Below are 15117 nucleotides of genomic sequence, written 5' to 3'. Positions count from 1 at the left end.
AGTCTTTCTATCGTCTCCGGGTGCAGCAAGCGCAAAGACTCAAAGTCGCTCACTGATGTTCTTAAGAACTGACGCGGCACATGTACCAATGTGCCGGTGTATAGTTGTTGAAGGAAGCCGAGTTAACAGAGGTCAACATATGAAGTCGCAAAAGTGTATCGCGGGGGATGGGTATTTGAGTTGCGCAAGAATGTCTTGCTCTGGAGGCGAGTTTGTCGATCGGCACGGAGACACCGTTAAAGACAGCGATGATCTTTTTGGAACAGCGAAACAGATCAAGAGCTAGAAAGACTCGAGAGGTCCAGGTCCCTTTTATTCTTCGATCATCTGCAATTTTTTCCCTTTCTTTTTTTCACTAAAGCGAGTTCTAGCTCTCGTTATTGGATCAGCTTGGAACCGGGATCCACGATTTATCGGGAGCCAAGAGCACGAGCTAGACTTGGTCGGGTCAAACGTCCTCGATTGAGCTTCCAGTGGCGTCTTGTTCGGTGGGGGAGGACGGCGGCTGCCGGGGGGTCAAAGCTCCCGTTTACAGGGGATGTTACAGTGCTTACAGAAGGGTGCAGCAGATGGAGGAACATGTAAGGAAAAGGCATATCATGATTCTTGCCTACGAGTTCCAGATGTGCAAGTAAAGAAAAGAAATAACTCGTAAATTTGAAAGGAATAGAACTCAATTGTCGATCTTTACTAACTATCAATGCTGTTGTGGCGTTAGAGAGCTGGCCTGAAGGAGGGTCACCAAAGTGCTAGGCTTGTCCTTGTGGTTGGGAGACGGGAACGAGATGAGGTGAGGATGGTGGGTAACCACGTGGGGGTAGGCAAGACAAATTGGCCGAAACTATTTCTTTGACTCGGTCTCGAATCATTTCTTTTGTCTTGGTCATATTCTAAGTAAATATCCCCTTTCCATCGACATTTGACAGTGAAATCAGTGCTTGGATTCACTCAATATCCAGTCCATTAAAGTTATGCGGAACGAGCCGCAGTGTGTGTTGTCCGTGCGTGATGTTAAAGCGGCAGCCAAGCTGAAATTCCCCGACCAGTGAAGCGATTGCTGCAACCAAGTCGAGAACGTTCGTGGTTGATAATAGCGTGAAGGCAGTGGAGGCCGTATCGAATAACCAACATGCTGTACTGTAGATGTCGACAAGTCGTCTTGGTCCCTGCTGGTATTTATGGCTTGGACAGAGCGTCAGATATGGCTGCTCGTATTGTCTTTGCTATCCACACATTGGTCCTTGTTGTACTATCCGTTGCTGAACTTCTCTCTATTTCTTGTCAGCCCTATCTTGATTCTAGAACATTGGCATAAGAATGACATACGCGATATGAGCGACAGTTGAGAACCCATTGAAGGAGGAGCTGAGCTTGGCGCCAATACTTCACGCTCTGGCAAAGCTGTAATCTCTTGAAACAGAAGATCAAAACAGTCTTTCTCTGAGTTTACGTTGAGATTCCGCGATATGTTGGCCGCACTCAGCTTCCCTATACCGTGTTAGTGAGACACTTGTCATTATTGATGCGTATGCAGTTCGGTGGGCAGATTTACCAGAATTTATCAACGAAGACCCCAAAGGGTCGGTATTCGACATATCTCTCTATATCTTCTTCTTGTCTCGTGCCCAGTGGCTATGAAGAAGTCAAAGTTTTGGGTGATGCATTTGCCTAGGCCTGGCCGGGACATGCAGATGCTCCGATGTCCGATATGCTGACAGGACTAGACTTCAGACGGTTGAAGGGATACTCATCAAACAATCCCCAGAGTTGGATTTGGAGCAGAGTCAAAGATGCAGAACTATATGCTTTATAAGTTAAATACTTGAGACCCGGGCTTTGAACCGTTAACTTATACCGGCAAACGGGAGGCACAGCGGCCGGCGGTGGGGCCTCCGGCGCATCTCGTATTTCGTACCGGCGACCATAGATCCACTATAAGAAACCGACCTATCGTATGCTGCATTGTTCAATGGCAGCTTGGCCTCGCGGTATCATACCAGATTCGGAGGCTATTTAGTTTGAGCTGCCGATAAGGATGTGCGCGGTGCGGCCAGATCTTCCGGTATCAGTGAACCAACAAGCTGAGGACGAGGCTTGCCCGAAGGGAAACTGATCGACGAGAGTTCTTGTTCGTTGGTGTTTACAGCATTGCCTGGGTCCACAGGAGAAGATGAGTTCAATGGAGAGTCGAGTATTCTCATGAGTCTATGCAACTTGTTGGGTTGGATATAAGCCGCCACCTAAGCTTTTCTTATTCCTTCTCTACTAACTCAAAATCTCTAGACAATCAAGGAGACCTTGGGCTGAGTCCTCAGGCATTCTCTCATGACACCAGCTGAAACTCATGTCACGGGTTGAAGCCTCGGAATGCGCGTCCTCGTGGCCCAGGCAGCGGACCCGCTGATGTGCGCTATCGACTGGTCGTGACCCCTTGCGGGGAGACATCCAACGCTTCCTATTTGCTGATACGCTTCTATGCCAACGGCATCAACCAATCACGGCACTCGAAGCCTTGTTGTCCCTCAGGGTCCTCTCCAACGTCATTCTCCCGGGCGCCGACCTTATCATGCCTCGTCCATTCGAGCCGAACTCGGCCGCCTTCTTTCTTCTTCATCCATCAAAACAAGACGGTTTCACCCTCTTGTATAACCACTACCAGTCTCTGTCTTGTCGCATAACGCCACCATGATTCTCAGGAGTAAAACACTCGCCGCCGGCTCAGCGCTGGTCGCTGTAGCTTGTGCGTCGCAACCTGGAGCTATCGAGCCTATCCCTGGTCCCATGAGAGCCCTTACTTGGGGTCAGCTCAACTTTATCCATACAACTGATACTCACGGCTGGATTGGCGGTCATTTTCAGGAGTATGTCTTGCCTGGTCACTCTGATGAATTACAACTAACATAACAGGCCCCAATACTCCGCCGACTGGGGAGATTACATCTCCTTCACTAAACATATGCGCAAGCAGGCCGATGAGCAAGGAAGCGACCTCCTAGTCATCGACACCGGCGATCGCATCGAAGGCAATGGTCTCTACGATGCATCATCCCCCAAGGGCCTTTTCCAGTACGACATCTACGCCGAAGCTGACGTCGACATCCTCTGCACCGGCAACCACGAACTTTACAAGGCCTATTCGGCTGATAAGGAGCACAACACCACTGTTCCAAACTACAAGGGCAAATATCTTGCTTCCAACCTAGACTATATTGACTTCAAGACTGGCGATCGTGTTCCCCAAGCTCAGCGCTACAAGAAGTTCAAGACAAAGAACCAGGGTCTCGAAATTGTAGCTTTTGGCTTCCTTTTCGACTTTACAGGAAATGCCAACAACACCGTTGTTCAGCCTGTGGAGGATACTGTTAAGGAGCATTGGTTCCAAGAGGCTATCCGGGAGAAGCCGGATCTCTTTGTTGTCATTGGTCACGTTGGTCTTCGCATGGAGGAATTCAAGGTCATCTTTACCGCCATTCGGAAACAGAATTGGCATATCCCCATTGCCTTCTTCGGTGGCCATGCACACGTTCGTGATGCTGTTCAGTACGATTCCAAGGCTTTTGCGATAGCCAGTGGTCGGTATTTTGAAACAATCGGATGGATGTCAATCGATGGGATCAGCAAGGGCAGCACTAAGGAGGTTGAGGCCGCTGCTTCACCCACCTTTACTCGACGATACATCGACAACAATCTTTACGGACTGCACTACCACACTGGTCTGAATGAGTCAACCTTCCCCACTGCAGATGGTAAGAGAGTCACTCAGATGATCACTCGTGCTCGCAAGGCACTTCAGCTTGATTACAAGTTTGGCTGTGCGCCAAAGACCCTCTGGATGACACGAACAAAGCATACGGATGAGGACAGCATTTACTATTGGATCTCCAAGCAGCTTCTGCCTGATATCATCACTCGCAAGGATCGTAAAGATAAGGCTAGACTGGCCATCTTCAACACAGGCGGTATTCGATTCGACATCTTTAAGGGTGGCTTCACACGGGATAGCACATATGCTGTAAGCCCCTTTACCAGCGGTTTCGGCTACATTCCGGATGTCCCGTACAAGGCTGCTTCCAAAGTCATCGATCTCCTGAATAGCGCCGGGAGGATCTTGTCAGAGAACGGTGCAGATGTTAAGTTTTTGGCCATGCCCGAGCAGGCATTCCCCGCTCCAGCCATGAAGGCTATGTTTGAGGCTAATAAGGAGGATGAGGACGAGAAGCGTCTCGAACTAAGGAGTTTCCTTGACAAGCCTGACCTGACCTCTGGATACACTACCAAAGACGACATTGGTACTGACGGCGATGACACTATTCACGAGCCTCTCAAATTCTACGAGCAGCCCAACTGTATCCAAGCTGAGATCAATATGCCTGAGAAGGGTGATCCCGAGACAGTTGACTTTGTGTTCCTGGACTTTATCCAGCCTTGGATCATCCCCGCCCTCAAGTTTGCTGGTGCAGGTGATTACAGTGATGCAGATGTTCAGCGATACATTGATGGTACTTTTACCTACCATATGGCGCAGTGGATTAGCAAGAACTGGCAGGGTGACTGCTAGATTATTGTGCACATAGATGAATTGGGATGCCCCATGGAGTTTTGACATTCGGGATAGCATAGTTAGAGCATGCCTTTTTGGTCATCATTGAAATTAGATTGAATACAAGTAGTCATATACACCGCCCTCTCATTCCAGCCTCAGCCATGTCAAGTGGAGGATTATTGGGGCTCAGACAACGTACCGGCACCTACATCTAGGATCAGAAATTCTCTTGCCCCCTGAAGCGCCAGTTAACAAAGGCCAAGCCAGGTTATATTTATTCACAGTCGTAGTCCGAGCAAAGGTCAAAGGCAATATAGTAGATTTCAGATCCATGCTAAGTGCCTATATATGTATGTATACCCAACCAGCTATGTCCCATATCTAATATTTGTTCTAAGGAAAGGACCTCATGCAGGGCATGAAAACAGAAAAGACCAAATGCACTACCTCAATCCCAATCCAAACCCAACCTCAAAAGCCAGTATCAGACCAAGATAGAAGATATTGTCGAGAGTCTCCAAGCGCCCAGTGACCCCCATAGCTATCAGGTCATAGATCAAAAGACCACTTAAGCCTTGGGGAACTTGAATCCAGGGGGAACACAGTAGGGGCTACCGCTAGGCTTGTAGAAGACACAAGAGGTCTTGGGGGGGCAGACACCGGCAGCCTTTTTGAAGGTTCAGTAACTTTTGTTGCAGGTATAGAAGAGGGGAAGAGTGGTGATGACTTACAACATACTTGCCGTTGACATCGCAGACCTGCCAGCCAGTCTTGTCAGGGGTGCAAGAGTAGGTTCCGGGCTTGCAGCCGGTGCTGGAAGCGTCGAGGGGAGTGGCAGCAGCCAGGGAAGCGAGAGCAGCGAGGGCGATGGTGAACTTCATGTTTGCGTTTGGTGGTTCTTGTAAGAAGAAAGATGTAGTAGAGCGAAAGTGTTTTTTGTAGTGAGAGATGAAAGTGTTTGAGTTGATGAGGGTGAAGAAGAAAGTTTGGGATCTGGAGGTTAGGAAGGGGAGTTTATATACTTGATTTCACCATGTATGTTGCCCTCTTCTCGAGTACGCGGTTTCTATTCTTACCTCACAAGTTTAACTTGACTTATACGAGCTGACGGTGGAGGCCATGCCCGGCCTCAGTCCTAGATTCATGCTATTTTGGTGCCTTTTCCCCGTGGAGAGACGGGAGATCGTCTTGCTATACGAGGCTTACTCCAGAATGTGACGATGCACAAGGCAGTCAGTCAGTCACTCTGTTGACTTCCATTATTCTAGCTTGTTCGTACTAGACAAGAATGGCTCCTGTCAAATGGCAACGTTAACTTGTCAAGGGAGCTAGACCGGGAGTGGCATATCGGACTCGCTTCTGGGCAAGCCACTTACACAACATCACTAGATAGTCACACGATCTGAGCTACCAGCCCTACAGATGTGGTGTTACAGGTATTTTTACGAAGATACAGTGTTAAAACTAACATCAAGTCTACGTCTGTATATCATTAACAGCATGATATGATACCGTGTAGTGTTGTTTATGATATCATGCTACAATAACCTCACAATACAATCTCATGAACTGGCATAATACAACGCCAAAAGAGTCGATATCCAGCGCCCATCCAACCAGAATCACTCCCCCCTAAAAATAAATCCCGAAGCAACCTCCATCTCATTACCCCGCAAAAAGCAAAAGCCCAACCGCTCACAGCTTATTCGTCCTCAAAAGCCTCTTCTCGTGTTTCCCGAGGGTCCGGAGGAATTAATTACGTCCATTTCCAAAATGTGATTGGAAAACAAGAATAGATGCTCGTTAATGTGGTCGCACATTCAGCCTCGTGATCTTCTCAACCAGGAGGGGAAATACATGATTCGCTTGGGTATGAAAGTGTCAAAAGTGCATTGAGTAACCCGTGTATGCAAAATACGGTACTTCCTTTCCCATATCTCCCCACCGTCAGCTCAAAGTCCTAGACTTGCGTGAGAATAATCATGATCATGTTATACGAAGCATATGCAGAGCAAGTATATGTCTAGATGCAGGCAGTGATACGAGGAACAAAGCAGGACAATCCATGTGCTTACTGTTCACCAATCACTTGCTGTCACCACCAACTTTCGCGATATAATGAAAGCACGGCTTGTCGGCTCCCGCGTCTCTGTCTTGCAGTCCCGACGACGCCGTGGCGCCAAGCCCGGCGATGCTCCGCCTACCGGGACCTACGGAGATCCCGATCTCGGCCGTTTAAGCTGGCAGATATAGCACGTGGTTTCTCGAGTTGGGGCATCTCATTTGGATCGTTACATTGCGAGGCTGACACATTTGGGCAAGCCACCGCCATCTGTCAACGGAGAGAATCGTTAAAAATCACCGGCATGACGTGGGTTGGTAGATACTTCGTTTCCATTTACAGCTCATAACCAAATATTCTCCTCCCATTGGCCTGACCGTCGGCCAGGTCTAGTAATTAGCTCCAGATAATGATATGCCTTCTCTTTTTTCATCCCCTTCAGCCCTCCCACGTCCTGTTGATCTGTTTCCTCCTCACCTAGAACTTTGTTAGCCAGATGTCATCATATTTGCGAATGCGAACGTGGATATGCTTACCATCGGTGAGACAAAGAGTACGCCGCCCAGCAGCGATACAACGGTCAAAACAAGGGTCACCTTGTTGAAGCCGTTTCCAAGAATATCGAACACACCGCTCGGCGCGACGCGTGTTCCAAAGACATCCACGCCGTAAGCAACAACCAGACTTGTGCTCTCCACAATAACTGGTGCTGTGAGAATGTCCTTGACACCCACCACGTTTCGCTGATGAGAGATGACTGACCGAGGGTCAATCTCGATGCTGGGAGTGTATTGTATGAGACCTTCAGCTTCCTTCTCAGCTGGAGTTGAGTCACGGCCAACCGGGCGTCGGGCGTCGAGGACCTGGCGAGCCAGGCCAGCGATGGAGTGGGTTTCGGGCAGGTAGCCAAGAACCTGTCGGTTTGAAATGCCTTGTCGCGTTTGTGTAACCGACAGCTTGTCGAGTGGCTGAGACAAAACATAAGCTTGCTCCTCAACCCAAGGCAGGGCGGGTCCAGTTGGTGTGTCAACAGGCTTGAGAGACGAAAAGTTAACAGCGTCACCAAGAGGGCCGCGGTCGTTGGGAGAAGAAGACTCGTAGAGGTCAACGATGACAATCTGGTAGCCTTGGATGGATCGCTTGGTGCCATCCTCAAGGGTGTGTCGGCCAAAGAAAGTGCAGGTGTACCAATTCTCAGCCATAGCACAAGAGACAGGCTTAGTAGCGTCGACACCAGCATAGGACTGGGCAGCCAGAACCTGACCTGAGACAGTGTCGAGTAGCTGAACGGACAGAGACGACTTGGCCTCGTCGATAGCAGCCACAACGATTGTGTTAGGGTTGAGGTACTTGTAGCTGACACGACGATCAGCCAAGACACGGCCAATAGAGGCCACAGGGTCGTGGTCAGCATGCTTAGCAATCTCCACGATCTTCTGACCACGGAAGAGCTGAAGTTGCCAGACCTCTTGCTCGGTGACCTTGTTGTTCTCCTCCACAAACTTGACACCCTTGAGAGTCTCTCCCTCACCACGGACAACGACGGTCTCGCTGGGAGTGAAACCGGCGGGAACAGGTCCAATCTCTCCGTTGACACCAACAGGAAGCAGCCACTTGCCAGCAGGGCTGTCGACAACGACAGTGCTAGAAACACGGGGAAGCGAACCGGCAGGCATCACCTCGACAACATCGCCCGTGTCGCTCTTGATGGCAACGTACTCGCCCTTGGCGCCACGCAGAGTGACCACACCCTCATCCTTGGCATAGATACCCTTGATCTCGAGAGACTCGCCAGGAAGTTGGGGAAGTACAGACTTGGACCAGATGACTTGACCCTTGTGCTCAGTGCTAAGACCGTACACACGACCACGGCGAGTCGCAAGCACAATAAGCTTGTTGAAGCCGAAAGTGTCGCGGTGCAGGCCCTCCTTCTTAGCAGCGGGCTCGCCACCAAAGATGCTAGTGATGATTCGTTGAGGGAGAGATGCGAGGTAGTCAGGAAGGTATTGAAGGTCGTCGATATGTCGTGTAACACGGTGAATGTAGGCAGAGAGAGGGTTGGTGTGAGCCTCCTCCTCAAGAACCTTGGCAAGGTTCTCAGTGCCAGGAATGTCAGCCCAAACAGCAGCGACAGCGCCGGTCAGACCCTCAGGTCGCTTCCAGTCAATCTCGCCGTTACGGACAAGAACCCAGTCATCTGACTTGGTCACAGCAGCAGCTCGGATAGCAAAGCCTTCAGTGCCAGGCTTCTTGAGGACCTCAGCAACGGCGTGAACAGCCTCGATATCGCCAGCAGGCTTGAAAGGCCAGCGAGCCAGAACAGCGTGAGACTCAGATGAGACAACAAGAATCTCATCCTCAGTGACGCGGGCGAAGTAAACATTGGCTCCGTCGGAGCTGGTGGAAAAGGCACCAGGGCCTGAAAGGTGAGGAAGTTCGTAGGCCTTGGTGACCTGGCTGCTCTTCAAGTCGGTATGATAGACCTCGGCCTTGTTTCCGGTCTTGGTTCGAGTGTGGACCAGGAAATGAGGCAGCGACTGAACGAGGTGAGGAGCGTGAATAGTGACAGCGACAGCATCGGAAGGCAGCTTGAGCTCTTGAGTCGTCTTGCTTCCCAAGACATTGACCTTGAGCTTGGTGAGGGTGCTGTCGGCCCATGCGAGGATAGGGGCGGCAGAGTTGCCCCCAACAAACATGACGTCCTTGGGTCCATGGACGTCTCCCTTAGTGCCAATGGCAAAGTCGTCCAGTCGTCCTCCTGTAAGGGTATCGAGCGCAGTAACCTTGAGGCTGTAGGAAGCAGGCGATCCGTGAAGGCTGATGACGTAGATCTTGGAGATGTCGGTCGAGACCTGAAGCGGGATGTTCTTGGCAACCTCGCGAAACTCCCAGATGACATTTCCCACAGTACCGTGGATACGTCGCAGAACCGTAGTGCCGTCCTCGTCATAAAGAACCAGAACATCCTTTCTCGAGCTCTCAGTAAGCTCTAGAATCTCCAGGTCCTTTACCTCGCCTTTAAACTCATTGTGCCACACGTTTCGCCCCGTTAGCGCATCCCACGCCTGAACTCGCGATCCATACGCCGCAGCAACCCAATGCTCACCCTCAGCAGCGCGCAAGAAACCACCGCCATTGGTTATATCATCCGCGATCTGCTGACGCCAAACAACCTGGCCATTGCTGGGGTTGACGGCGCCGATGAGACCGACGTCGCTGAGTGTGTAAAGGAGGCTCGCCTTATCTTGCTTTCGTGGGCGATGGAAGAAGGTGGTTTCGACTTGGGGGACGCCGAGGAGCGCGTGGTGGAAATCGATCTCGCCGACCTCGTCCTGGAAGACAGCGGCACCGAGGGCCGAGAGCCCCAGGAGGAGCAATGGTTGGAGTGAGAGCCGCATGATTATGGTTGAGGATGTTGTGCGGCTTCACGCTTGGGAGCTTCAGAGCTGCTTGCATCATGACGGCTAGCTTATCTGTTCGTTGCGCAATGATTAGTCATCGAGCAAGCTTAGGGTAGGTAATTTCCCGGTGTTGTCTACCTGACGATGTAGACTTACAAAAAGGAATAAATTTATTTGTTTCTGGGTCAAATCTTTACTCTTATTCTTGCTATCCCGTATAACGAATTGTGTTTTTTAGTGATCTTGGTTGTTGTGTAAAGCCAAAATATGATATGAAAACTCGGTTCACTGGACTTTGGGGGCTTTCATGTCAAGCATCCGATTTGAGCTGTAGATATCTAAACATCTTATGATCATATCATAGTCTCAGAAGAAATCAAATCACAATCTTATGGTTGTTGGATCAAACAGTCTTGGTAAGTTTGCACGCCAACCTCAATCATGAGACCGCCCCCCGCGTGTAAAGATCCCGTGCCACTCAGACAACCTCATGTCTCAAACCCACACTCTATCACTTCTACTATCTCCAATTCTCTGGCCAAAAACAAGTCTATAGAGACTGTCTCGGCAGTTTCTTTGTTTCAAACCACAGCTATGTCTTTCGATGCGTTCTCATGTAGTTGTCATGCGGATATACGCACAGAGATGCCATCATCGATATATCCGCGTGCAGACGACAGGGCTTGTGGACTAGGTGTATATTAATCCCCGAGCGGAAGAGAAATTAATAAATAAGGTCTATCAGTACTTGTCTCGATATAGTGCTCTTGATGATCGAGGCGCAACTAATGGTATACACAATGGAGGTCTGTCTTAAATCCCAGTGTCTTCGCACTGACTTACAAACAATAGCCGAGATCCCTAATTCCTTCATGGTCCACTACTCCTCTTCCCAACATAACTCTATCAGCCAGCGGTCTTCTAGTCCTAGCCGACCTTCGTACTATCTCCCGTCGTACTGCTCTCACAGGCGGCGCCTCATGGATCGACTCCCTAGTCCTCGCCCCCGGCTTGCATTACCAACAAGCATGCGATGACCTCGAACGTGAAGCCCCAATCGGCTTAATAGCGCTGTCTTCTCAAACACTCGGCGAGATACAATATGCCGTGAAGAACACTATGACTGCGAGTTATCTCAAGAGTCTTGTCAAAGATGGCGCTGCGAACATCATCACTCTCGATGTTGGGCTAGACACCCCTTGGGATGTAGTCAAAATCGTGGGCAAGGTCATTAGAAAACACAGGATATCAGATGAAGAAGACGATGATGAGGATCACGAAGATTGGGCTTCTCTCTCTGATGTCGACTGCCTCAGCCACCTCCTCTACCTAGTCAGCCCCCTCATAACATCAACTTCTATAGCCTTCATGGTCATATTCGAAGACTGGTGGGGCCTCGCCATTCTCCTCACTCTCGTCAGTTCTCGCATCCTCAACATCTGGGCCATAAAGCAACGCATGACGCACTCAGAATCCTGCCCCGAAAGTCTAACCATGACAGAATACACCGTCGATCTTGGCGGAGGACACAGCGTGCGTCTACGCGGCCCAGATGCAGACTTACAAGCTCTTGTTACTCATGCTTGGCTACGTACACAGTCGAGTCTGGAGGGTTATCTTGAGGCAGCGGCTAAGTTGATGGTGTACATGTCTGCCGCACTGGGAGGAAACATGACACAGGCTGGAGCGATTGTGCTCATTGGACTACTCCTTACCAGCGCCGCACTATTGGGACTCAGTAATGCACATGCACGGGGGTTCCGCATGCATGGTCGCTATGCGATGCCTCAGCAACCGAAGATGAAGGCTGTGGAGGTTCGCAGTAGTAGTCCTTCGGTGGGAGACGCACAAACCAGATTGGTTTAGTAACTCGAGTTGAAACAATCAGAGATCGAGCCATAAGAAAAGTTCTATACGGATATGTATAGTGAACCATATACTTTATTGCCTGTTGTCCGTGAATTCATTAGAACTGTCTCCCCTACATATTATACAATCTCCGACTCTTTCTGTTTGAGAGTTATACGGCCGTTGGCTCTTCTAGACCCTCTGATTTCTTTCAACCAGCATATCACTGGACCCATGCAAACCGTTCTAATCTTGCGTTGGTTCTTGTTGTGTTTGCTGTCCTTCCGTCACTGAGAATTCAGGAACTGCCGGGGCATCGATAGCAGGAGTCTCAACAATAGGAGGCTCAACAGCAGGCTCCTCTGACTTTACCTCTTCAGTCTTAACTTCCTCAGTAACCATGGGCTCGTCAGATGGTTCAGCTGGTACTTCAGGTATTAATGCTGATTCAGTGGGAACATCAGCCGCTGGTTCTGTGACTGGTTCCGCAACGGGGTCTGCCAGTGTTTCCGCAGGATGCTCAGTAGTAGATTCAGGAGCAGCCTCGGTGATAGGGTCTGCAGCAGTTTCAGGGGCAGATTCAGCAGTTGGCTCAGCGATTAGCTCGGCCATGTGCTCAGAGACGGGCTCAGTAGCTGGCTCGATGACAGCCTCTGCCGGCACATCAGCAGGCACCTCGGCAACAGGCTCTGGCACTGATTCGGTGGCCGGTTCAGCTGATGCCTTTTGCTTCATACTCTCGATCTCTGCATGCTGCTCATCAAGTTTATCCATCAAGCTGGAAAGCAAATTAGGCGATTCCTCACGAAGAACTTCTTCAACTGCAGGAGGAGCAGACTCTTCCTTGATTTCAGGTTGAGGTGTGGTAGGCTCCTTGGTTTCTTCTGGGGCAGGCTCGTCAACAGCCTCTTCCATAGTGGTATCTTGCACAGTGGTTTCAGCAGGCGGCTCAGGCGGAGGATCAACAACTGATGGAGCCGCTGTCGGGACATCTGTGATATCAGAGATGGGAGCAGTGACAGAGGCTGAATCATCGGGTTTGATACTATCCTCTGTCAAACCAGTCTCAGTTGTGATCAAAGGCGGCCGCTGTGAGACTGTCTCTTCGCCAGCGTGGATATCTGCTGAAGGCTTGACTTCGCTGCCAGGGCCAGAAGCGCTGGGCTCCCCAATGCTTCCAGGAGGCGTGGTTGCAATATTGCCAACCTCTTCGGGTGGAGGAGGTAATAGTGCCTCGCTGTCGGTCGGCTCCAACATGGGGACATCGCGATCAGTAGCAACCTCAGGAGCCTCTCCGACAATTGTAGACGGAGGCTCGGCTATGGTCGAATCCGCAGGTTCAACTGCAGATGCGGCTGCTAGTTGTGGTCCTGGCCCAAAGGGAGCATCTATAGCCGCCTTCAGGAGCTGTTCCTCCGCCGAACCATGCGGTTCATCATCCTTGGCGGGTGGCTCCAGCAATGCCCGTGCAATGTTCTCCTCAGTCAGTTCAGGCTCCGTAGGCTTTTCATCTCCCGCAGAAGGTGCATCTATCGCCGCCTCCAACAATTGCTCTTGATCCACCTCCTTGGTAGGTGAAGGCATAACCACGTTCTTAAGGGGGCTGCCTTCGAGTCTGGATCCACCAGGTGTGAGGGTGGTTGGAGGTGCCAGGCCCATAGGGTTCGGTGGTACAGGCACGGGCGCAGATGAGTCGGTTTGCATGAAAGTATCAGGCTCGTTGTGTTCAACAGGAGCTGGGAGAGTCGCTGGTGCTGGTTCTGGTGTAGGGGGTGGGATGGGCGCTGCTTCAGTAGCTGTTGTGGGAGTCGCATCTGTCATCTCGTGATCTTGTGACTTGCTGTTTTCACCGTTTGCTTGACTCTCCGTAGCTGGTGTTGCCTCGCCCTCTTCACCCTCGTCGCCTTCGTCATCATCCCCATCTTCATCGTCATCGTCGTCATCTGCATCTGGCATTGGACTATCCTGATTGGCAGAGTCTTCGCGTTCTTGTTTGATGGCCTATTAAAAATTAGCGATGGAGAACAGCACATCCAGAGTTTCCAACGTACAGCTTCTGCAGGGTTCTCGGGTTTAATTGGAACAGCGGGCACGACACCATCTGCTCCAGCGACGGGCGCCGCCACAGGAGCACCAGCATCAGGAAGAGGGTTTTTGATCTTCTTCTTTCCTCGGCCAGGACCAGCCTTGGCCTTTCTCTTCGGCGGTGGCGGCCTTCGTCGGTTGGGAGCAGGTGTTGTAGCAAGTGGTTCAGAGCCAGCAACAGGTGCTTGCTCAATCCGTGTTGAAACGATTTCGCCCTGAACTTGTTGACCATCAGATAGCGTAACTTCTTCTGTATACGGATTTCCGGCGGCGTCAATTCTCCTGACAGTCGCCCTTGTGACTGTCGGTCCTTGAACCTTCTCTTCCACCGTCCGACTGGCGATCGTCACGGTGTTCTTCTGTCGTTTCGCGAGATGTGATGTACCAGGCGTGTCGATATTACGAGGTAACTGCTTCCATACTTTCACGCTGAAACCTCGAGCGCTCGTGTCCTCTTCCTTCTTCTCTGGCTTCTCGGGAGCTGCATCGGCATCGGCCTCTTCTTCCTCAGCCGGCGCAGGTCTTTTATATAGTCTTCCGGATCGCGCAGCCGCCAGAAGTTCCTGGCTATGGGCTGGTAGTAGATGCGAATCTTTCGGCATGCCATGAGGTAAATCGATCGACCAGATATCATTCTGCTGAGTCTGTTCCTGCTGTTGCGGCGGCGCAACTTTTATCCATTCTTGTCGCCATTGTCGCACGGGAAGACCTTGGTTTAATTAGTACGCGTCGTAGCGTGCGATCAGTATTCCGTACCTTCGAAGTCATCGTGCTCGGCATATCCTGATCTGTTGGCGCGTCGCGTCTATACTAATTAGTCGATGGTTGCACAAGGGAAGCAGTGATTCACTCACTCCTGGCGCCATCGCGGCTGACTTAAGTGCGGTGACTCTTATGATACTATAGCAATGATATAAAGCTTTATTTAACGCGGATTGGACAGCGCTGTGGTCTTGTAATAATGTCGCCGTTGCAGCTTGGTTTACGAGGCTGAGTCGCGAGTCGCGATGGGCTTTCGAAGGTTGTCAGTTGGCCAATTGAAATTGAAGAGACCCGCTGACGTAATCTAACATCGAAAAGAATTGATGATGGCCATTGAGGTATAAATTAAGACATGAATACCTTACCCCATTAAAGCAGAAAGACATTATATGATTTTGACTTCCGAAACCCTGAAG

The 15117-nt window shown here is 50.5% G+C and overlaps 5 protein-coding genes across 5 annotated transcripts; 2 read left to right on the top strand and 3 right to left on the bottom strand.

Annotated features, from left to right (window-relative positions):
* Nucleotides 1-2685: 2685 nt before the first annotated feature.
* FSUBG_4207 (5' nucleotidase) lies at nucleotides 2686-4558 on the top strand (the record flags this gene model as incomplete). Its single annotated transcript, XM_036682172.1, has 2 exons — nucleotides 2686-2861; nucleotides 2908-4558. The coding sequence occupies 2 exons, from the start codon at nucleotides 2686-2688 to the stop codon at nucleotides 4556-4558; spliced, it is 1827 nt and encodes a 608-aa protein (XP_036540220.1).
* Nucleotides 4559-5111: 553 nt separating this feature from the next.
* Nucleotides 5112-5424, bottom strand: FSUBG_4206 (uncharacterized protein; the record flags this gene model as incomplete). The annotated part of the gene is made up of 2 exons (XM_036682171.1): nucleotides 5112-5210; nucleotides 5275-5424. 2 exons carry the CDS (start codon nucleotides 5422-5424, stop codon nucleotides 5112-5114), a joined length of 249 nt encoding a protein of 82 aa, XP_036540219.1.
* Nucleotides 5425-7043: 1619 nt separating this feature from the next.
* FSUBG_4205 (uncharacterized protein) lies at nucleotides 7044-10003 on the bottom strand (the record flags this gene model as incomplete). The annotated part of the gene is made up of 2 exons (XM_036682170.1): nucleotides 7044-7082; nucleotides 7142-10003. 2 exons carry the CDS (start codon nucleotides 10001-10003, stop codon nucleotides 7044-7046), a joined length of 2901 nt encoding a protein of 966 aa, XP_036540218.1.
* An 803-nt stretch (nucleotides 10004-10806) lies between these two features.
* On the top strand, nucleotides 10807-11872 carry FSUBG_4204 (uncharacterized protein; the record flags this gene model as incomplete). The annotated part of the gene is made up of 2 exons (XM_036682169.1): nucleotides 10807-10812; nucleotides 10859-11872. The coding sequence occupies 2 exons, from the start codon at nucleotides 10807-10809 to the stop codon at nucleotides 11870-11872; spliced, it is 1020 nt and encodes a 339-aa protein (XP_036540217.1).
* Nucleotides 11873-12100: 228 nt separating this feature from the next.
* On the bottom strand, nucleotides 12101-14805 carry FSUBG_4203 (uncharacterized protein; the record flags this gene model as incomplete). Its single annotated transcript, XM_036682168.1, has 4 exons — nucleotides 12101-13855; nucleotides 13906-14648; nucleotides 14696-14744; nucleotides 14794-14805. The coding sequence occupies 4 exons, from the start codon at nucleotides 14803-14805 to the stop codon at nucleotides 12101-12103; spliced, it is 2559 nt and encodes an 852-aa protein (XP_036540216.1).
* Between the last annotated feature and the right edge of the window lie 312 nt (nucleotides 14806-15117).

This window comes from Fusarium subglutinans (genome assembly GCF_013396075.1).
Source record: "Fusarium subglutinans strain NRRL 66333 chromosome Unknown NRRL66333_c0000038, whole genome shotgun sequence".
Classification (NCBI taxonomy): domain Eukaryota; kingdom Fungi; phylum Ascomycota; class Sordariomycetes; order Hypocreales; family Nectriaceae; genus Fusarium; species Fusarium subglutinans.
This window is presented reverse-complemented; position numbering and strand designations above follow the sequence as displayed.